The sequence below is a fragment of the Corylus avellana genome, chromosome 3 (assembly GCF_965113065.1).
Source record: "Corylus avellana chromosome 3, dhCorAvel1.hap1.2, whole genome shotgun sequence".
Lineage (NCBI taxonomy): Eukaryota > Viridiplantae > Streptophyta > Magnoliopsida > Fagales > Betulaceae > Corylus > Corylus avellana.
In genome coordinates, this window is record NC_142492.1 from 10,410,053 (window position 1) to 10,429,301 (window position 19,249).

Genomic DNA, 19,249 nt, shown 5'->3' on the forward strand with positions numbered 1-19,249 from the left:
AAGTTTATTAGCCCATGAAGTTCTGTGGCTACGTAAGTTTAATGTTCCCTTGTAAGAGAAACGCTTCCCATCATAGTGCACTTTCGGGTTATTCCTCAAACTGTCAAAGACAGCTTTGTTGGCATTCGCGTCAACATAACATGATTCATTTTTTTGCTCCGGCGTGAAGGCTTGCCTTATCTGCAAATACAAACAACATTCAACTGGTGATAATTAACATTAACCTGGTCCAACCAGAGCAATGTAACTCATGTTGACTTCTATTGATTTGATATACCCAGTTACTACAGTAAACAAAACTACAATACAAATTGCCCACAAACCTCTATAATTTATAATTACCTTCAATTCAAAGTACAACTGTCTATCAAGTATTATCAGCTTCCCCTTAAAATCATGCCATATAAACAAGGTTTTGAGTTTCCCCAATTAATTGCCAAAAAAAGGGGTCCCAGTTTGATGAAGGTGGATAACTATAACTATTTCTTTTGCAGTAAACACACAACTTTTAAATCAATTCAGCAATGAGCATTGCGAATAACTAGAGCATTAGGCAATACGTATGCATAGATAAAGGCAGGAAGAATTCGGTTTAAACCTCCAGTAGCAGATCTATAACACGCTTGATCTGAGCTCCTACAGGACTTTACGAATGCTGTTAATGTGTTCAAGTCTCTCTGTATCATTTGAAAATTTAACGGCAGAAGCAGGGGTTCTTGCATTGGCTGACAGCGCTGCAGCTACAAGTGTGGATTTCTGAACTGTGGACTTATTAGCTGCTGCAATGCTCGTGAGGGTTGACAGGCACTTCTCTTGCCGCTTCTTGAATTTATTTAGGGAAAAATACATTTTACCCCCCTGAACTATTTATCCATTTGCACTTTCAACTCTAATGTTTAAAAAGTGACACTTTACCTCCCCCCCCCAAACTTTCAAATTGTTGCAATTCGACCATTCTGACTCTTTTTTTTTTTTTTTTTTTTTTCCAAAATGCCTCCATCCTAAGTTAAAAAAAATAAAATTAAATAAAAATTAAGGGGTGGCTGGCCACCCCAGACCGGCCACCCTTTAATTTTAATTTTAATTTTTTTTTTAACTTGGAATGGGGGCATTTTGGGAAAAAAAAAGCTAAAATGATCGAATTGCAACAATTTAAAAGTTTGGGGGAGGGGGGGTAAAGTGTTACTTTTTAAACATTGGGGTTAAAAGTGTAAATGAGTGGATAGTTCAGGGGATAAAGTATATTTTTCCCATTTATCTAACTTTTCTTGTAATGCCATCTAGACATGAAAATGTTTTGCGTTTTTTAGTAAGAGCTACTCAGACCCACCATTAATATTTAAAAATGTAAGAAAATAAGGGATTTTAAGTACAAGATGGTGAAAGATAAGAATTAAATTGAAATAACTGAATGGCCAAAATTGACTCCAAAACATAAATACTCGTGTCATAATTCAGGAAGAATTAACAGCAAATAATCAAGACATTAACATAATTTACTAAGAAAACTGCATGCTCACACAAGCATATATCTACCAGACACACAAGTAACTCTGAAAGCTCTCAATTGGTGCGTAACATAAATTTCATCAAAGAAGTAGAAATAACAAGGCCACTGAAAATCTATGGGCAATAAACATTCCAATAGTTCTCCCTACATTAATCTCTAGCCTGTAAACGGCTTACTGCAGAACATGCGCAATAATTTCACCACCATGTACAATGCATAAAGAACAAAATGTAACTAAGAAAATGAGTATCCAATTTCTATTATACAGAGCAATTAGTGATCAGACAAAACGCTTTACTCATTGATCAATCCTTAATCTAGTATGAAGAAAAAAAGAATTCAAATCTTGCCTAAAATTCATCACTAATGTCAAAAATCAATCCGAATTATTTGTTGCAGTTGGGGCTAAACCATTCTCTTTGATAACATTTTACATAATTGCAAGTCTGCTAACACTAGCCTGAATATTATTCAAATATAACAAACCAGTCCACATTGATATTTAGAGTCTCCTACACAGGTTCCCAATTCTAATGACTCAGCAGAGCCCCATAAACAATAGACATACTTTATTTATTTATTTATTTATTTTTATGTTTTATTATTAATTTTTTTTATAAGTAATGAAGAATTGAAGATATCATTAAAAGCCTAAGGTTGCCCAAGTACACTGGAAGTATACATTTGAAAATACCTAACTAGAAGCAACAGACGTACTTGAAGACACCTAAAAGAACTTCCAAGAATTGACAAAAAAGGAAACATAATAGATGATAGTTCCACTTAAAAGAAGTTCACTTAAAATTCAACATCCCAACATAGACATTGAAAGAATTTACATAATATCAGTTCGAGTGAGCCAACTTCAACCATTTTTCACCAACGAAGCACAAAAATCTTACATAAACATTCAAACCCAAGTTTTTCAAACAAAGAAAAACGCATTTGATTCCGTCTGAATCTTGAATTAAACCTAATTTAACCGGACAAAAACCTTAGCTTCACTATTAATGCAAGTAATAAATCCCTCTAAAACCACTTGATAATAGTAAAAATTAAACCCCTGAATCCTAGAACTGAATACGGAAATTACGAAAGTCTAAAGAACTTATTAATTGAAAGTTTTAGATCGGAAGCGATCTTACCTCGGTGTCTCTGAGAACTGTGCTTCTCGTCGATTAGAGAGAGACAGAGAGAGATTGGGTATGTGATTTGGGCGGGTTGAGGTGGATTGGGTTGAAAATGAAAACCCAAGCCCATATATTTTTTAGCGAACAGAATATAGTAATATACCTTCTGCTTTTATTTTTGTATTTTATTATTATTATTATTATTATTATTATTTTAAATAGAAGAGTATTAAATATGATAATTTCTTTACACACGGAGATTCCTATGAGAGTAATTTTTTTTCTAAGGAGTGCTATAAAATGGTTGAGGTACCTCAAACAAAAAATGGTTGAGGTACCTCTTCCGGATACTATAAGTATTTATTGTGTCTTTTTTGTTTTACTCCAAAAAATGAAGTAGCTTGTAAAATTATAATTTGATCAAAATTAAATAGTGATAAATCACAAGCCCAATGATAATTTTAAATGTCACAATTTTTAGAGTGATACGATCGAGAACGACACATGAAAAACTTTTAGCATTACTCATATATAGCACACATGCAAGAAATTACATTCACACCTAACCAAAACGAGAAGGAAAATGCTAGGTTTTTCAATTTTTATTTTTTAAATTTGGTTTCAAAATGATGTGTTACTATTCTATGTGGTCTATTGATTAATAAATAGACAAATATGGTAATAGGATGGTGATACATCATTTTGTAACAAAATTTTTAGAATTTTTAACTTAGAAAACCTAGCATTTCTCGAACGGGAATTGTACTTAGACAAATAATTTAAGGGTCCGTTTGGGATTGTGATTTTAATGAGTACGATTTTTAAAAATTGCGCTTTTGAAATCGTTACTTTTTAAAATCGTAAAGACATTTGGTAAAATGCGTTAAAAAGTATTTTTTATTAAATATTTGTTATGCAAAATCGTGATTTTGATTTAAATTTGTGTTTTTTCAAATAAGCACCCCCTAACCTGTTTATAGAATTGCAGACTTTTTATTTTTAAGATTAAGTGCTTTTTAAATCGCAATGCCAAACACTTTACGTTTTATGATATCTTTAAAAAATATAAATTATTCTTACGAATTTGTAATCTCAAACGCACTCTTATTCTGCTCTTTATTTATTTTCTTATTTCTAGTTTCTTCCCACAGTATACATATAATGAGTCTTATTTCTAGTTTCTTGCTCAAAAAACAAGAGAAAAGTCTAAAACGTCACCGTATACGTAACAAGCAAGATTGCAAGTCGAAAGATGTCACTGCGTGCGTAAAAATCCAGGGATGACCAACTATAAATACCCCATAACCTTTACCTTAAACCATAAAACCAACAGCAAAACCGTAAACTTCCATAAATTGGCATCAACGAACAGCGGAAACAAGTCAACAAACATGACGAAGAGGTAATTTCATCTTTAACAAAAAAAAATTTATATGAGCCTCATATATATATATATATAGTGAAACATCGATCCTTAATACTCACCCTTAATTTCGTTTCTTTTGCATTCGTTTCAAACTTTTTTCTTCAGGGTTGCTGTTGTTACGGGGGCCAACAAAGGGATAGGATTTGAAATATGTAAGCAGTTGGCTTCAAATGGGATCAGGGTGATATTAACTGCTAGAGATGCGAAGAGGGGCAATGAAGCTGTTGAAAAACTCAAGGCTGCTGGATACTCCCATGTGATTTTTCATCAACTTGACGTGGGGGACAAGGCTACCATTTCTTCTCTTGCAAATTTCATCCAAACCCAATTTGGGAAGCTTGACATACTGGTACATTTTCTAAACTCTAATGAAGTTTTATCGGGTGTAATTAGCTGTCTTTATTGCACGGAAAACGCTAAAATGAGAGGGGTATAGGTGGACCTCATATCTATTTGAACTATCCAAACACCTGCACGAATAAGTACATATATGACTCACCTATCTTCTCACATTATTTGCCCATATCGACTGAGTTATAGCCTGATTTAGCTCCATGAGAGTATCAATAAAAATTCAAGGTGGTTAATACTAATTAGGCATATGGAGATTCTCCATTGTGGAGATTCAAACCTACGCCCTAATACATGCTTTGACCACTTGAAAACTTCCTTAGACTATTGAACCGCCACCCTTGATAAGGAGGATGATAATAATTATATAAAGATTCATTTCTAATCAGTCTATAGTAGCCTTTTTTAAATGAACATAACGTCATTTGCTTGTTGAAAAATAAAGACCAATTTTTAACTAGATAAAATCTTGTTCTTATGTACTCTGATATTGAAATTGTTCCAAATTACAGATAAATAATGCAGGGATTGGCGGATCCATAATCACAGCAGAGGATCAAAAGAGCTTAAAACTAGAGTTTGATAAAGTAAGGTTTTCAATGCAATATAATCCTATATAGTTTAATGTTTTCTTTCCCACATTGTAGGAAAAGTCTCATAAATGAAAAAAGAAAAAAGGACAGTTTTTGGCCGGATAGGAGGAAATTCTTCCTAATAGTATTCAAACGATTTTAATTTCTAAACATGTATGCTGCAGCATGATTTATCACTACATACATTAATGATACAGGTTATAGGTGCAAATCCCGGATCCTTGGAGACAGTTTTTAAGCAAACTTACAAAACTGCCTTGGATTGTCTAAGAACAAATTATTATGGGATGAAGCAAGTGAGCAAAGAACTAATCCCACTTCTTGAATTATCCAATTCTGCAAGAATAATAAATGTCTCCTCCTCCTTCGGACAGCTAAAGGTACAGTATTATTATATCGTTGGAAGTGCGTTTTAAAAAATTGCGGTGCATTTTCAAATCGTGGGTAAAATGGTGCTACTCAAAAGAACTCCATATATCAAAAAGTAGCAACTTTTAGCTATATCATACGTGCTAATTAACAACAATGGAATTTCAGCGTGTCTCAAATGAGAATGCAAGAAAGGAGCTAGAAGATGTAGATGGCCTCACAGAAGAGAAAGTGGACAATGTGGTGGAAAGGTTCTTAGAAGACGCCAAGGAGAATTTGATAGAAATCAAAGGCTGGCCTGCAAATTATTCTGCTTATATTGTCTCCAAGGCAGCTCTGAATGCTTACACAAGGGTTTTGGTTAACAAGTACCCCAACATTGTCATTAACGCAGTTTGTCCCGGCTTTGTCAAGACGGATTTGAATCACAACACCGGCGTCTTGACTGTTGAAGAAGGAGCTAAAGGTCCTGTCATGCTGGCTTTGATGCCTGAAGGTGGACCTTCCGGCCTATTCTTTGCTAAGACGGAAGTGTCAACCTTTTAAGTGATAACTGGTGCAATACGATGCAGTTGCTCATTTTCATTTCATGTCACATTTTGTAATACTACTTTCTCTGGTTCTTGCAGTTGTTTTACTTTTCACTTACATTGAGTAAAAGTTTTCTATGTTACGTCCAGTGTGTTGTGACAAATGTTAATTTCAAGATCACCAAAGAAGTAGAAAAGTACAGAATAGAAAAATAACACAGCCACACAAAACACCAAGATTTTAAGTAATTCGGCTTAACAAGCCTACATTCACTGGCGGAGACGATCTAGGAGAAATTCACTAATAAAAAGTGGAGTACAAAGAGTAGTACAAACAAAACCACTCAAACCCAAAAGCCCCAATACACATCAATCTCACTCAAAAGAGAATTAAATACAAAAGAGAAAAGATTCTCTAAAATTCTCTAAGCTTTTCAACATTCCAAATGTGAGATCAAAATGAAGAAAAATAGTGTATCTTCTTCTCTCTACAGCACAAGCCTCTCTCTCTCTCTCGGCAACTTTTGCTTTTCTTCTTTCTCTCTTTTTCACTAAAATTGCTGCATTCTCCCCCCTTAAAACCGAATGGCTTCAACCTTTTAACAACCAAGCCATTTTGACAAAGCTTCTAAAAGAAGCTTAATAAAGAATGGACAAAATGGACGTGTGAGAGAAACACAAGTCAAAAGTATGGGATGCCATACTGCTGTGGGGCCCACGGTAAGACTCGTGAAAACAAGTCACCAAATATGACAAATCTTCACCTTGACTTGAATTTCATCAAATCTTCAACTTAAATCTCCTCAAGACGTCTCTTCCAACACCCCTAAGGGAAATTACAAACGACAAACACCAATCAAGCCCAAGCAATGCTTGAACTTGAGGATCGGAAGTGGCTTAGTCAACATGTTTACTGGATTTTTCGCCATAGCAATTTTCTTCACTATGATATCACCTTGTGTCACTACCTCTCGAAGAAAATGATATCTGACATCAATGTGTTTGGTCCTCTCATGATACATTTGATTTTTGGTCAAATGTATTGCGCTCTGGCTATCACAAAATACAACAGTCTCATCTTGCTGCAAACCCAGATTACTAACCAAACCTCTGAGCCAAATTACTTCTTTCACTGCCTCTGCTGCTGCCATATACTCTGCCTCCGTAGTGGACAAAGCAACCGTCGACTGTAAAGTCGTTTTCCAACTAATGGCACACCCCAAGAGATTGAAAACAAAACTTGTCAGAGATCTTCTTTTATCAAAATCACCAGCATAATCTGAATCAACATAACCAGTGACACTGGAACTGATACCACTGCCTCTATCATAGACCAAACCAACATCTATAGTGCCCCGTAAATAACGGAGTATCCATTTCACTGCCTGCCAGTGAACCTTGCCCAGATTCGCCATATAGCAACTAACAACACTGACTGCCTGTGAAATATCTGGACGAGTGCACACCATAGCATACATGATGCTTCCAACTGCACTGGAGTAAGGAACACGTGACATGAACTGCTCCTCCTCCACACTCTGTGGTGTTGACGCTGCTGAAAGTCTGAAATGAGCTGCAAGTGGAGTACTAACTGGTTTAGAATTATGCATACCAAAATGTTCAAGTACTTTCTCAATGTACTTTTTCTGTGACAAGTACAACTTTCCCGCTTTTCTATCCCTGTGAATCTCCATACCAAGGATTTTCTTCGTAGCACCCAAATCCTTTATTTCAAACTCATCACTCAACATATATTTCAATCTCTTAATCTCCAACATGCTTTTAGCAGCAATAAGCATGTCATCCACATAGAGTAATAAATAAATAAAAGAACCATCAGACAATTGCCTGTAATATACACAGCTGTCATAGTTACTTCTTGTGTAACCATGTCCGATCATAAAGCTGTCAAAGCGCTTGTACCACTGTCTTGGAGATTGTTTTAAACCATACAACGACCTCCTTAACTGACAAACATGATCTTCTTTACCTTCAACAATGAACCCTTCTGGCTGATGCATGTAAATGGTTTCCTCAAGCTCACCATGCAGAAATGCAGTTTTCACATTAAGTTGCTCAAGTTCCAAATCATCTAGGGCAACCATGGCAAGCAAAACACGAATAGAACTATGTCTCACAACAAGAGAGAAAACTTCATTGAAGTCTATACCTTCTCTTCAACTATAGCCTTTTGCTACCAAACGTGCCTTGAACCTTGCATCTTCAACACTTGGGATTCCTTCCTTTTTCTTGAAGATCCATTTGCAACCAACAATTTTATCGCCTTTAGGCAATTTCACCAATTCTCATGTTTGGTTCTTATGAAGAGACTCAATCTCCTTATTCATGGCAATAACCCATTGAGCAGACTCACTACTTGTGACAGCTTCTGAGTAAGTGGAAGGCTCCTGGACTGCAGTGTCCTCTGCCACAGTAAGTACATATGCTACCAAATCTGCATAGCCATATCTCTGAGGTGGCCTAATCTGCCTCCTCTGTCTACCAGCCGCAATACTAGTCTCTTGCTCTTCTTGTGGAACATCATCATCAGAATTGGAATCATGAACATCTGTAACAGGCTGATCTTGAGTGTTATCTCGCACCCTCTGTGAAGCCTCCACCTAAAGCTCCACCTCCTTGCTAGAACCCTGCTCCTTTCTTGCAGAAACAATAGACTCCTTTCTCGGGTGAAGCATGATAGATTCATCAAATATAACATCTCTACTGACTATAAACTTAGGTGATTTAGGATCAAAACACCATAATTTATATCCCTTCACCCCATCCGTATAGCCTAGAAATATACATTTCTTTGACCTAGGTTCAAGCTTACCATCATTCACATGACAATAAGCAGGACAACCAAAAGTTTTTAAAAATGAATAATCAGCAGGAGTACCAGACCATACATCATAAGGAGTTTTACAATCAATGGCTGTTGATGGAGAATGGTTGACCAAATAGCAAGCAGTATTGACCGCCTCAGCCCAAAAATCTTTAGACAACCCAGCATTTGAAAGTAAGCAACGCGCTCTCTCCAAGAGAGTCCTATTCATTCGCTCAGCAACCCCATTTTGCTGTGGAGTATGACTAACTGTGCGATGTCTAACGATGCCTTCATCCTTGCAAAATTTATTAAATGCACCACCATAAAATTCCATGCCGTTGTCTGTTATGAGTCGCTTGATTTTCTTCCCAGTCTGATTCTCAATTAATGTCTTCCATTGCTTGAAAGTGACAAACACATAACTTTTCTTCTTCAAAAAATACACCTAGACTTTTCTCGAATAATCATCAATAAATGTAACAAAATATCGAGCATCACCCTTTGATGGAACTTGAGAGGGACCCCATAGATCTGAATGGATATAATCCAATGTACCACTTGTTTTGTGGATGCCTGTACTGAACTTGACTCTGTACTGTTTCTCGAACACATAATCCTCATAAAAGTCAAGAGATCCTGTTTTCTGGTCACAAAGCAAACCCCGCTTGCTCAGGATTGTCATACCCCTCTCACTCATATGACCCAACCGCATATGCCATAACCGGGTAGTGTCTGAATCTGGATCATTTGAAGAAGTCACAGCAGCTGAACCTGTTACCGTACTTCCCTGAAGAAAGTAGAGGCCATCAACCTTGTTACCTTTCATTATAACCAATGTGCCTTTGCTCACCCGAATGACTCCACCATCATTGGAATACTTGTATCCAAGGGAGTCCAAAGTGCCCAATGAAATAAGATTTTTCTTCATATCTAGTATATTTCGAACATTCGTCAAAGTCCTCACAATCCCATCATGCATCCTAATTCTGATTGTACCAATACCAACAATCTTCCAGGTAACATTATTTCCCATTAAGACTGAACCACCATTGACTGAATCATTGGTAGTAAACCAATCCCTTTTAGGGGACATATGAAATGTACAAGCAGTATCAAGGACCCACTTGTCGTAAGAACGATCATTAGAAACAGTAACTGCAAGGACAAGGTCTGAACCCTTAGAATTTCCTTCGACAACACCAGCCACAGAAGAGGAACTTTGCTTGTCACCTTCCTGTTTATTTTTCAACTTCGGACACTCAGACTTATAATGCCCATACTTTTTACAGTAGTAACACTTTACTTTCTTCTTTGACCTGGACTGCGATCAGCCTCTTGATTTACCTTTACCTGAATCCCTCTCACTGGATCGACCTCTAAAATTAAAATAATTTTCTGAACGACCCTTAACAAATAAACCAACTACTTGATTATCACTACCTTTACTATTCAATCTTGTCCTCAACTTCATAGAATTCAAAGCAGATTTAACATCAACTAAGGAGATAGTATCTCTACCATACAACATTGAATTAACAAAATTATCAAAGGCATCCGGTAGTGAACACAACAAAATCAGGGCTTGATCCTTATCATCTACTCTAATATCAATATTTTTTAGATCCAAAATAATTCTATTAAAGTCATCAAGATGATCACAAAGAGGCATACCTTTTTTCATCTTGAGGGTATATAACTGTTGCTTCAAATACAATCGATTAGTGAGAGATTTCTTCATGAACAAGCTCTCTAGCTTCTTCCAAAGTCCAGCGGCTATTTCTTCATTGGCAACTTCTCTTAAAATTCCATCTGAAAGAGAACAAAATTGCATTGTGGGCTTTTTCTTCAAGTTCCTTCATTTCCTCCATTGATGATGCTGATGGCACCTCGCCATCCAAAATCTTCGCCAAGCCTTGTTGTCGTAACAAAGCTCGCATCTTGATGCCCCAAAGGCTGAAACTATTCTCTCCATCAAACTTCTCAACTTCAAATTTTGCAGTAGCCATCCCGCAAAATATATACCTGATCTCTAATACCAGTTTGTTGTGACAAATGTTAATTTCAAGATCACCAAAGAAGTAGAAAAGTGTAGAATAGAAAAATAACCCAGCCACACATGACACCAAGAGTAGTTCGGCTTAACAAGCCTACATCCACTGGCGGAGACGATTCAGGATAAATTCACTAATAAAAAATGGAGTACAAAGAGTAATACAAACGAAACCACTCAAACTCAAAAGCCCCAATACACCACAATCTCACTCAAAAGAGAATTAAATACAAAAGAGAAAATATTCTCTAAAATTCTCTAAGCTTTTCAACATTCCTGTTAGTTCTTGTGTTGGCTTAATTCAGTTCCAAAATGCAGATGCTACTGTTCACGAGCTCAAACACTGATATAGAATGCTCAGAATCCAATCTCCACCGTTCATAATGTAGATTCATGTGTTATGAACGTCCCTGCAAAATTTCAGCTCAATCGGACCACAAACGCCCATCGATCGGGGCTGTTGATCAAGACTGGACAGCATTTCCAGAATGCTGTTTCACCCATGTCCGGACATGCCTTCCCCGGGTCCGGACCTCATTTCCAGAAACTCAAATTTTGCTCCGCAAAGCTGTGTCCGGACAGCCCATTAACATGTCCGGACACCCCGTAAGTTTGAGGCCCAAAAACGTGATTTTAAGTGGTTTAAGTCTAGGGTTTTGTCGGGGGTATATATACATCATTATAGAAGATAGAAGTACGAAATTTTCACCCCTAGAGAGTTCGTCAGAGGCTGTGCTAAGAGAGATCATATGTGGTGAGCGTTAAAGTGAATCTCTTAGAGTTTTAATTATTCCTTTGATAAATCTACGGTTGAGAAGTCTATCGGAAGGGTCCGGTAAAGGAGAATCACGTTGAAGAAGATTGTGAGCGCGGAGACGAGTTGTAGGCTTGTCGATCTTACAGAGTCAAGGTCTTGCAAAGGGTTGTAAGTGTTCCTAGTGTCTGTAATCTCTAGATAATCTTTTGATAGTGATTTCCTGGGTTTGGCTGCCCCGGAGAGGTTTTACTTTTAGAACGTTTTCTAAAAGGTTTCCTCTTCGTAACCAAAATATCTGTGTCTGCCTTTTTATTGCTTTATATATTTTGGGTGATTGAATTGTTTATTCCTTCATAATATTAATTCCGCATAAATTGTGATAAACAAGTTTTTGGAGTCGGCATAGCGTTTTTCAATTGGTATCAGAGCGGGTTCACTCTGTTTGGATTAACTTCTTGAGTGAGATCTGTTGACTCCTGTTTGCTATGAATACTTCTCAGGGGGAATATGATCTTATAAACTCCTTCAACAATTTGTTGGAAAAATTCACTCTTTTGAGACATCAATACACAAATTGTTTGGGGGATTTTCAAGATCTTAAACATGTGAATGAATCTATTGTTAATGAATTGTCTGAATCACATGTCCTAATTGATTCTTTGAAATCTGATAAAGAATATTTGGCGAATGATTTGTCTAAATCACATATCTTGATTGATTCTTTGAAATCTGAGATTTCTGTGCTTGTTGAAAAGTCTTTATCACTTGAGAATGAATTGAATGTTTCTAAGGAACTCTCACAAAATTTCTCTAGTGATAATTTGAAAAGTTTTCTTTGTACTGAAGAATTTGTTCCTAACAAGCCTAGTATGATTGTTGATAATGTTGGTGCATCTACTTCACATGTTTCTAATGAGTCCTTGAATGTTGAGCCTGTGAATGTTAAAGAAACCAAGGCTAATTTTTCTAAGACTCCTTTAGTTAAACAAACTCAAGGTAAGTTTTTTCCTACATGCCATCATTGTGGGATTGTTGGTCACATTAGACCAAACTGTTGGAAATTCAAAGCTGCTCCAAAGAAAGAAAATCATGCAGCTGCTCCGACTCTCCATGGTAAGAAAGGTAAGAAAATTTATGTTAAGCATCATGCATCTTACCCTAAGCTTAGAGTCATGCATCCTTATAGAAAATTACCTTCTAAAAGGTTTGTGCCAACTTGTCATCATTGTGGAAAGGTTGGTCATATTCGACCAAAGTGTTTTGATTTGAAATCCCATAAGCATAAAAGTGAAAATTCCTATTCTAGGAAAGAAAATGAGGGTTTGGTCATAATGATGAGAGAAGTGCTATCTAGGCTAGATAAGTTTGTGCAAAGTCATAAGTCTAGACCTAAGATTTCTCAAGTGTGGGTTAGGAAGGATGATACCATTCACCCATTGAGGGAGAGTGGTAGTGATCTCATCTAAAGTTAGGTGAGTCAATAACATGCTTAGGATTGATTGTTTTGCTTATTTTGTAATATCCTAGAGCATGTTGTTTTTTTTTTTTTTTTTTTTTGCATTTTTTTGTTTTTGCTTTATTGTTTATGCACTGCATTGTTTTTGTTGTTACACTTTCTGTATGAAGAGTATATACATGATTGTTTTGAGATTCATGTTTTGAGGCATATTCATAAAGGATTTTTCAAGAAATTCATATATCATGATCTTTGAAAAGCTTATAGATGAGATGTTGTGTGCGGACCACCAAGATTTTTGTCTACTTGCTAATCAAATGTTCAGGAATATGTAATGTCTTGTGAAGACCTAGAAGTAGTTATTAAACCAAATCATTATTTTGTAGTGGGACCTATAAGATGTGATGAAAGTTTAATGCTAAAGGACATTCATGTCTTGCCTGTTGTAATCTCAATTCAAGCATGTTGTTTTGTTTTGCATTGCATTTTTCTTTGTTTTGCATTTGTTTTTCTTTTGTGTGCATTTCTTTTGTGAAAAATTTCAAAAAGGCAAAAATATGTTACTTTGATTGTTTCCTTTTCTTTCTTTTGTCTTATGCACCTAGATAGTCCATTAATTTCTCATGTTGCGTTTTATGGATGTAATTCCTCACGTCTTGGAATGTTCTTAATATGCATGAGATGAAAATTTGTGTCAATGGACTTGTTTTTGTGGTTACCTAAAGCCTGAGCTTATGTGGTACATTTTGCCTATGCTTTATCTTTTGTGCACATTTAAGCTTAAATTGAGGTTTTGTTTCACTTTATTTGTGAGGTCTGTTAGGTAACCATATGAGGTTTTTGACTAGTAATATTTTTCAAATTGATCATATGCTAGTTGAACCTAGGGCTTAAAAATTCCTGCTTTCTCTTTTGTGGTAAGCACCAAAAGTTTAAGGACACTTTCTCAAAGAGAAAAATAAACAAAATAGTGAAACAAATAAAATCAAAAGATCATATTCCAAAAGGAATTTATTTCACTGTGTCAAACTTGTGCAAAATATTTTACAAAGAGAATTGTATAGGATGAGAGTGGCTAGGTCCTAGTATGATAAGGTTTGACTTTTGATTTGATATACTTGTCAAAACCTCATGGTGGTGAAACTTTCTCCTCATTTTGTAAGTTGAAATTTTTTATCTTTGGATGGCTTACCCACACACCACACAAGCATGGGTTGAATGGAACATTTTCTTGGCTTAGGTTAAGCAATATGAGTTTCTAGCCATTTCTAGTATCATGTATGTTTTGCATATTTGGAGCATGTTTGGGATATTCATTGTGCAATACATGAGTCATTAATGTGTTATCATTTGTGTTCATTTGACTTTTGAGGGGGAGAAACATGTTTCGCATTTTTTAGCTTCTTGTTGATTATTGAGTCATATGTTGAGGGGGAGTTTTTGGTGATGTGTGTTCATGATCTTGCATTCTACGTCATTTTTTTGTGATCATGAGTTTTATTTCTGTATTCCTGTTCCACATATGCCTTAATATATTTTGTGAAGTGATTCAGGAAATATGAAGACCTTTTGTCATTCTGTGACAAAAAGGGGGAGTAAATATGGGGAGATGATGGGATTGACTCAACATTTTGGTTTTGTCACTGAATTGCCAAAGGGAGAGTTTGTTAGTTCTTGTGTTGGCTTAATTCAGTTCCAAAATGCAGATGCTACTGTTCACGAGCTCAAACACTGATATAGAATGCTCAGAATCCAATCTCCACCGTTCATAATGTAGATTCATGTGTTATGAACGTCCCTGCAAAATTTCAGCTCAATCGGACCACAAACGCCCATCGATCGGGGCTGTTGATCAAGACTGGACAGCATTTCCAGAATGCTGTTTCACCCATGTCCGGACATGCCTTCCCCGGGTCCGGACCTCATTTCCAGAAACTCAAATTTTGCTCCGCAAAGCTGTGTCCGGACAGCCCATTAACATGTCCGGACACCCCGTAAGTTTGAGGCCCAAAAACGTGATTTTAAGTGGTTTAAGTCTAGGGTTTTGTCGGGGGTATATATACATCATTATAGAAGATAGAAGTACGAAATTTTCACCCCTAGAGAGTTCGTCAGAGGCTGTGCTAAGAGAGATCATATGTGGTGAGCGTTAAAGTGAATCTCTTAGAGTTTTAATTATTCCTTTGATAAATCTACGGTTGAGAAGTCTATCGGAAGGGTCCGGTAAAGGAGAATCACGTTGAAGAAGATTGTGAGCGCGGAGACGAGTTGTAGGCTTGTCGATCTTACAGAGTCAAGGTCTTGCAAAGGGTTGTAAGTGTTCCTAGTGTCTGTAATCTCTAGATAATCTTTTGATAGTGATTTCCTGGGTTTGGCTGCCCCGGAGAGGTTTTACTTTTAGAACGTTTTCTAAAAGGTTTCCTCTTCGTAACCAAAATATCTGTGTCTGCCTTTTTATTGCTTTATATATTTTGGGTGATTGAATTGTTTATTCCTTCATAATATTAATTCCGCATAAATTGTGATAAACAAGTTTTTGGAGTCGGCATAGCGTTTTTCAATTCCAAATGTGAGATCAAAATGAAGAAAAATAGTGTATCTTCTTCTCTCTACAGCACAAGCCTCTCTCTCTCTCTCGCCAACTTTTGCTTTTCTTCTTTCTCTCTTTTTCACTAAAATTGCAGCATTCTCCCCCCTTAAGACCGAATGGCTTCAAACTTTTAACAACCAAGCCATTTTGACAAAGCTTCGAGAAGAAGCTTAATAAAGAAGGGACAAAATGGACGTGTGAGAGAAACACAAGTCAAAGTATGGGATGCCATACTGCTGTGGGGCCCATGGTAAGACTTGTGAAAACAAGTCACCAAATCTGACACAGTGAATGAGTATTGAATAAAAGTTTTCTGGTTCTTGCAGTTGCTGTATCTACCTTCTCTTGCATGCATGCACCACAGCTCCAAAAAAAATCAAAGGGAAACAAAATAGTGATGATAATTAAGTAGATGCTTCATATTCATTAATTTATTCAAAAAGTTTGGTATTTTTGTTTGTTTCATCTGCAACTTTGTTCAAACGGAGTTTGTGGACGACTACTTTTACTTGCTAAATTAGTCCAAACTGAATGGCTCATCTACAACCTCGTTCGAGCAGGGTTTACAGAAAAGGGGTTCTGTCTGTTCATTTGCAATCTCATTTGAACGAGCTTTGCAGACGAGTGGTCCTATACAAGAAAGAAAAGGAAAAATATTTCAGTTTATACTTCCATTGCTTGAACCCCAAATTAATTGCGGTTTGTCGTCCTACCGCACCCCTATTGGTTTCCAACTTGTTAGCAATCCTAGCACCTAAGCGCATGAAATCCTCATTCTATAATAAACAAATATGCCAATCGATTCTTAACTGACATATCTTCTCATTTGAGCTTAAACCGCAATTATAAAATTAACATTGACCCGAAATAAATATATTAGCTAGGGAAGTAGCTAGGCAGAGAATATGGATAGTAACATATTTGTTAACTTACTACTTATCTGGATAATAACAAAAATGATAAATTTAATTATTTACTTTCACTTACATTGAATAAAAGTTTTCTATGCTACGTATTGTGAATGAATAATGCTACATATTACACCTTTATCCGACTCTGTATCTCACTAAGCTGATGTGGCTTGAAACACTAGTGTACATACCTTATGCTTATTTCTCGTTTTTCCTTTGACAATTCATGTCATATTGAACTTCATAGAGAGGGAGCAGCAGATGAGCCTCGCAGCCCCGACTCTATGAGCATGTCTAATTTGCTAGTAATTCGAGCACCTAAATGCAAGAGATGCTCATTATGTAACAAACAATAAAATTGACCAGAAGTGTTTATGCAATAAAGTTGGACCAAATCTCAACAAATTCATGATTTATAATTTGAGGTAGTCAAATATGCCAATCCATTCTTGACTGACATATCATCTCATTTGAGCTTAAACTGCCATCATAAAATTAACATTGAGCCGAAATAAATATATTAGCAAATTAATAAAGATTCATTTTCTTGGGAAAGTAGCTAGGTAGGGAATAAGGATAGTAGAGTAATGATAGATGTCACTTTTGTGTCATTCTTGTGTCTTTCTAAAATCGATCGATGTGTTTTTTAAAATCACGATTGGCTCAAAATACAATAATAATCTATCACAAATCCAATTAAATTTTAAAAGTAATATCAAATTTGAGTGAACATAAGAAAGACACAAAGGTGATGACGTCTATCATTACTCAGGGATAGTAATATATTAACGGATCAGGATCCCCACCAATCGTGAGTAATTGGAGAATCTCAGTTTTTAAGATCCTAGCCATCCAAAACATCCAAGGGTCTAAAAACATTTAGGAACACAAAACTCAAAAACAAATCTAACACACCTGATTATATCAAATAATAAAAAATTTATTTATTTTTTATTTTTTATTTTTAAAAACAATTGGAGGAGAAGCCACCCCATGGGGCGGCTCCCTGCCCCTGCCGCCCATCCCATGGGTGGCTGGGGTGGAGCAAGGCCACCCCTAGGCCATGGGGGTGGCTATGCAGCCACCCCATGGCCAAGGGGTGGCGTGAGGAAGGCCATGGGGTGGCCGTGCGGCCACCCCCAACAGATCTGGGGGTAGCGCGCGGCCACCCCATATCAAGGGGTGGCCTCGTGCCACCCCCAAAGGTATGGCCACCCCCAGCAGATCTGGGGGTAGCGCCCGGCCACCCCATGGCAAGGGGTGGCCTCGCGCCACCCCCAGAAGCCCATGGGGTGGCTGTCCGGTCACCCCCAATAGATCTGGGGGTGGCGTGGCCACCCCATGCCCAGGGCGAGGCCTCACGCCACCTCCAAAAGCGCACGGCCACCCCTAGCAGATCTCGAAGTGGCGCGCGGCCACCCTAAGAAGTCCTAGCTAGGGTGGCCGTGTGGCCACCCCATGGCCTTTTGGGGTGGCGCAAGGCCACACCTTAGCCATGGGGGTGGCCACGCGACCACCCACTGGGCCTAGGAGCTGATTGCGCGGCCACCCCCAGAAGGCCTAGGGGGTGGCGTGCGGCCACCCATGGCCTAGGGGTGGCCATGCGCCACCCCCAGATGGGCAGCTCTAGCGGAGTCGCCCCTTGGTGTTTTCTTATTTTGTTTTTAAAATAAATAATTAATTAATTTTTTAATTTAAATTTGGTATAAAATCCAGTGTGGTTGTGTTTGTGTTTGAATTTTGAGATTGAAATATTTTGAACCCTTAGATTCATCTAAGGGCTGACATTAGAGAATATGAGATTCTCATTTTCCCTCTCAATTGGAGGGGATCCAAATCCTATATTAACATCGTGCCCAATTTAATATATTATTAGCAGGTTTCGTGTCCATTGCATATAGTTGAAATTAAGATTGCTAATAATGTATTATTTACGAATACTTATGAACAAGTTGTTTTCTTATTTTATGTGGAAAATTAAGTTTTCCAAAGTCAAGAGATCACTCTCGATCGGCTGCATCTTAAATTTTTAATTAACATCAAATAATTATTGTACCAAAGCATGAAACCCACAAACTTAATTATTTTTTAATTTACTTAATCTATTTTGTCTCTAAGAAGTAGCTGAATCGGCTAGAATCACGCCTAATGAAGCGAAGGTCACTAGTTCGAATCCTTCTCCCCCTATTATGCGGACATGTCAAAAAAAAAAAAAAAAAAAAAACTTAAAATCTATTTTCCATTTGATGTCTGTTTATTTGTCTTGCCCACAAAAATTAATAGACGTCACAGAATACGTAATAAGTCTTAAAGCTAGCTTGCTCAAAAAAATGAAGAGTCTGAAAACTAGCTTCATAGACGTCACAGTATACGTAACATAGCAAGATAGCAAGTGGGAAGATGTCACTGCATGCGTAGAAAACCCCCAGAGATGAGCAACTATAAATACCCGACAACCTTACCTTAAACCATCAAAACAACAAAAAAACCATAAACTTCCATAAATATATATATAAGCGTCAACGAATTGCAGAAACAAGTCAACAAACATGACGAAGAGGTAATTTCATCTTTAACATGTGTAATATGAGCCTGATATATATATCGCAGTAAGTACGTATTGAAACATCGATCCTTAATACTCACCCTTAATTTTTTTTGTTTTTGCATTTGTTTCAAACTTTTTTCTTCAGGATTGCAGTTATTACCACTACAAAAAATCAATTTTTTACTGACATGGATTTTCTGA

At 37.0% G+C, this 19,249-nt stretch overlaps 1 protein-coding gene across 1 annotated transcript; it reads left to right on the top strand.

The window, feature by feature from the left end:
* Positions 1-3,978: 3,978 nt before the first annotated feature.
* On the top strand, positions 3,979-5,950 carry LOC132173758 (short-chain dehydrogenase/reductase 1-like). Its single transcript, XM_059585353.2, has 5 exons — positions 3,979-4,042; positions 4,172-4,415; positions 4,930-5,004; positions 5,208-5,390; positions 5,548-5,950. Exons 1-5 carry the CDS (start codon positions 4,032-4,034, stop codon positions 5,923-5,925), a joined length of 891 nt encoding a protein of 296 aa, XP_059441336.2. The 5' UTR covers positions 3,979-4,031; the 3' UTR covers positions 5,926-5,950.
* The last annotated feature ends 13,299 nt before the right edge of the window (positions 5,951-19,249 follow it).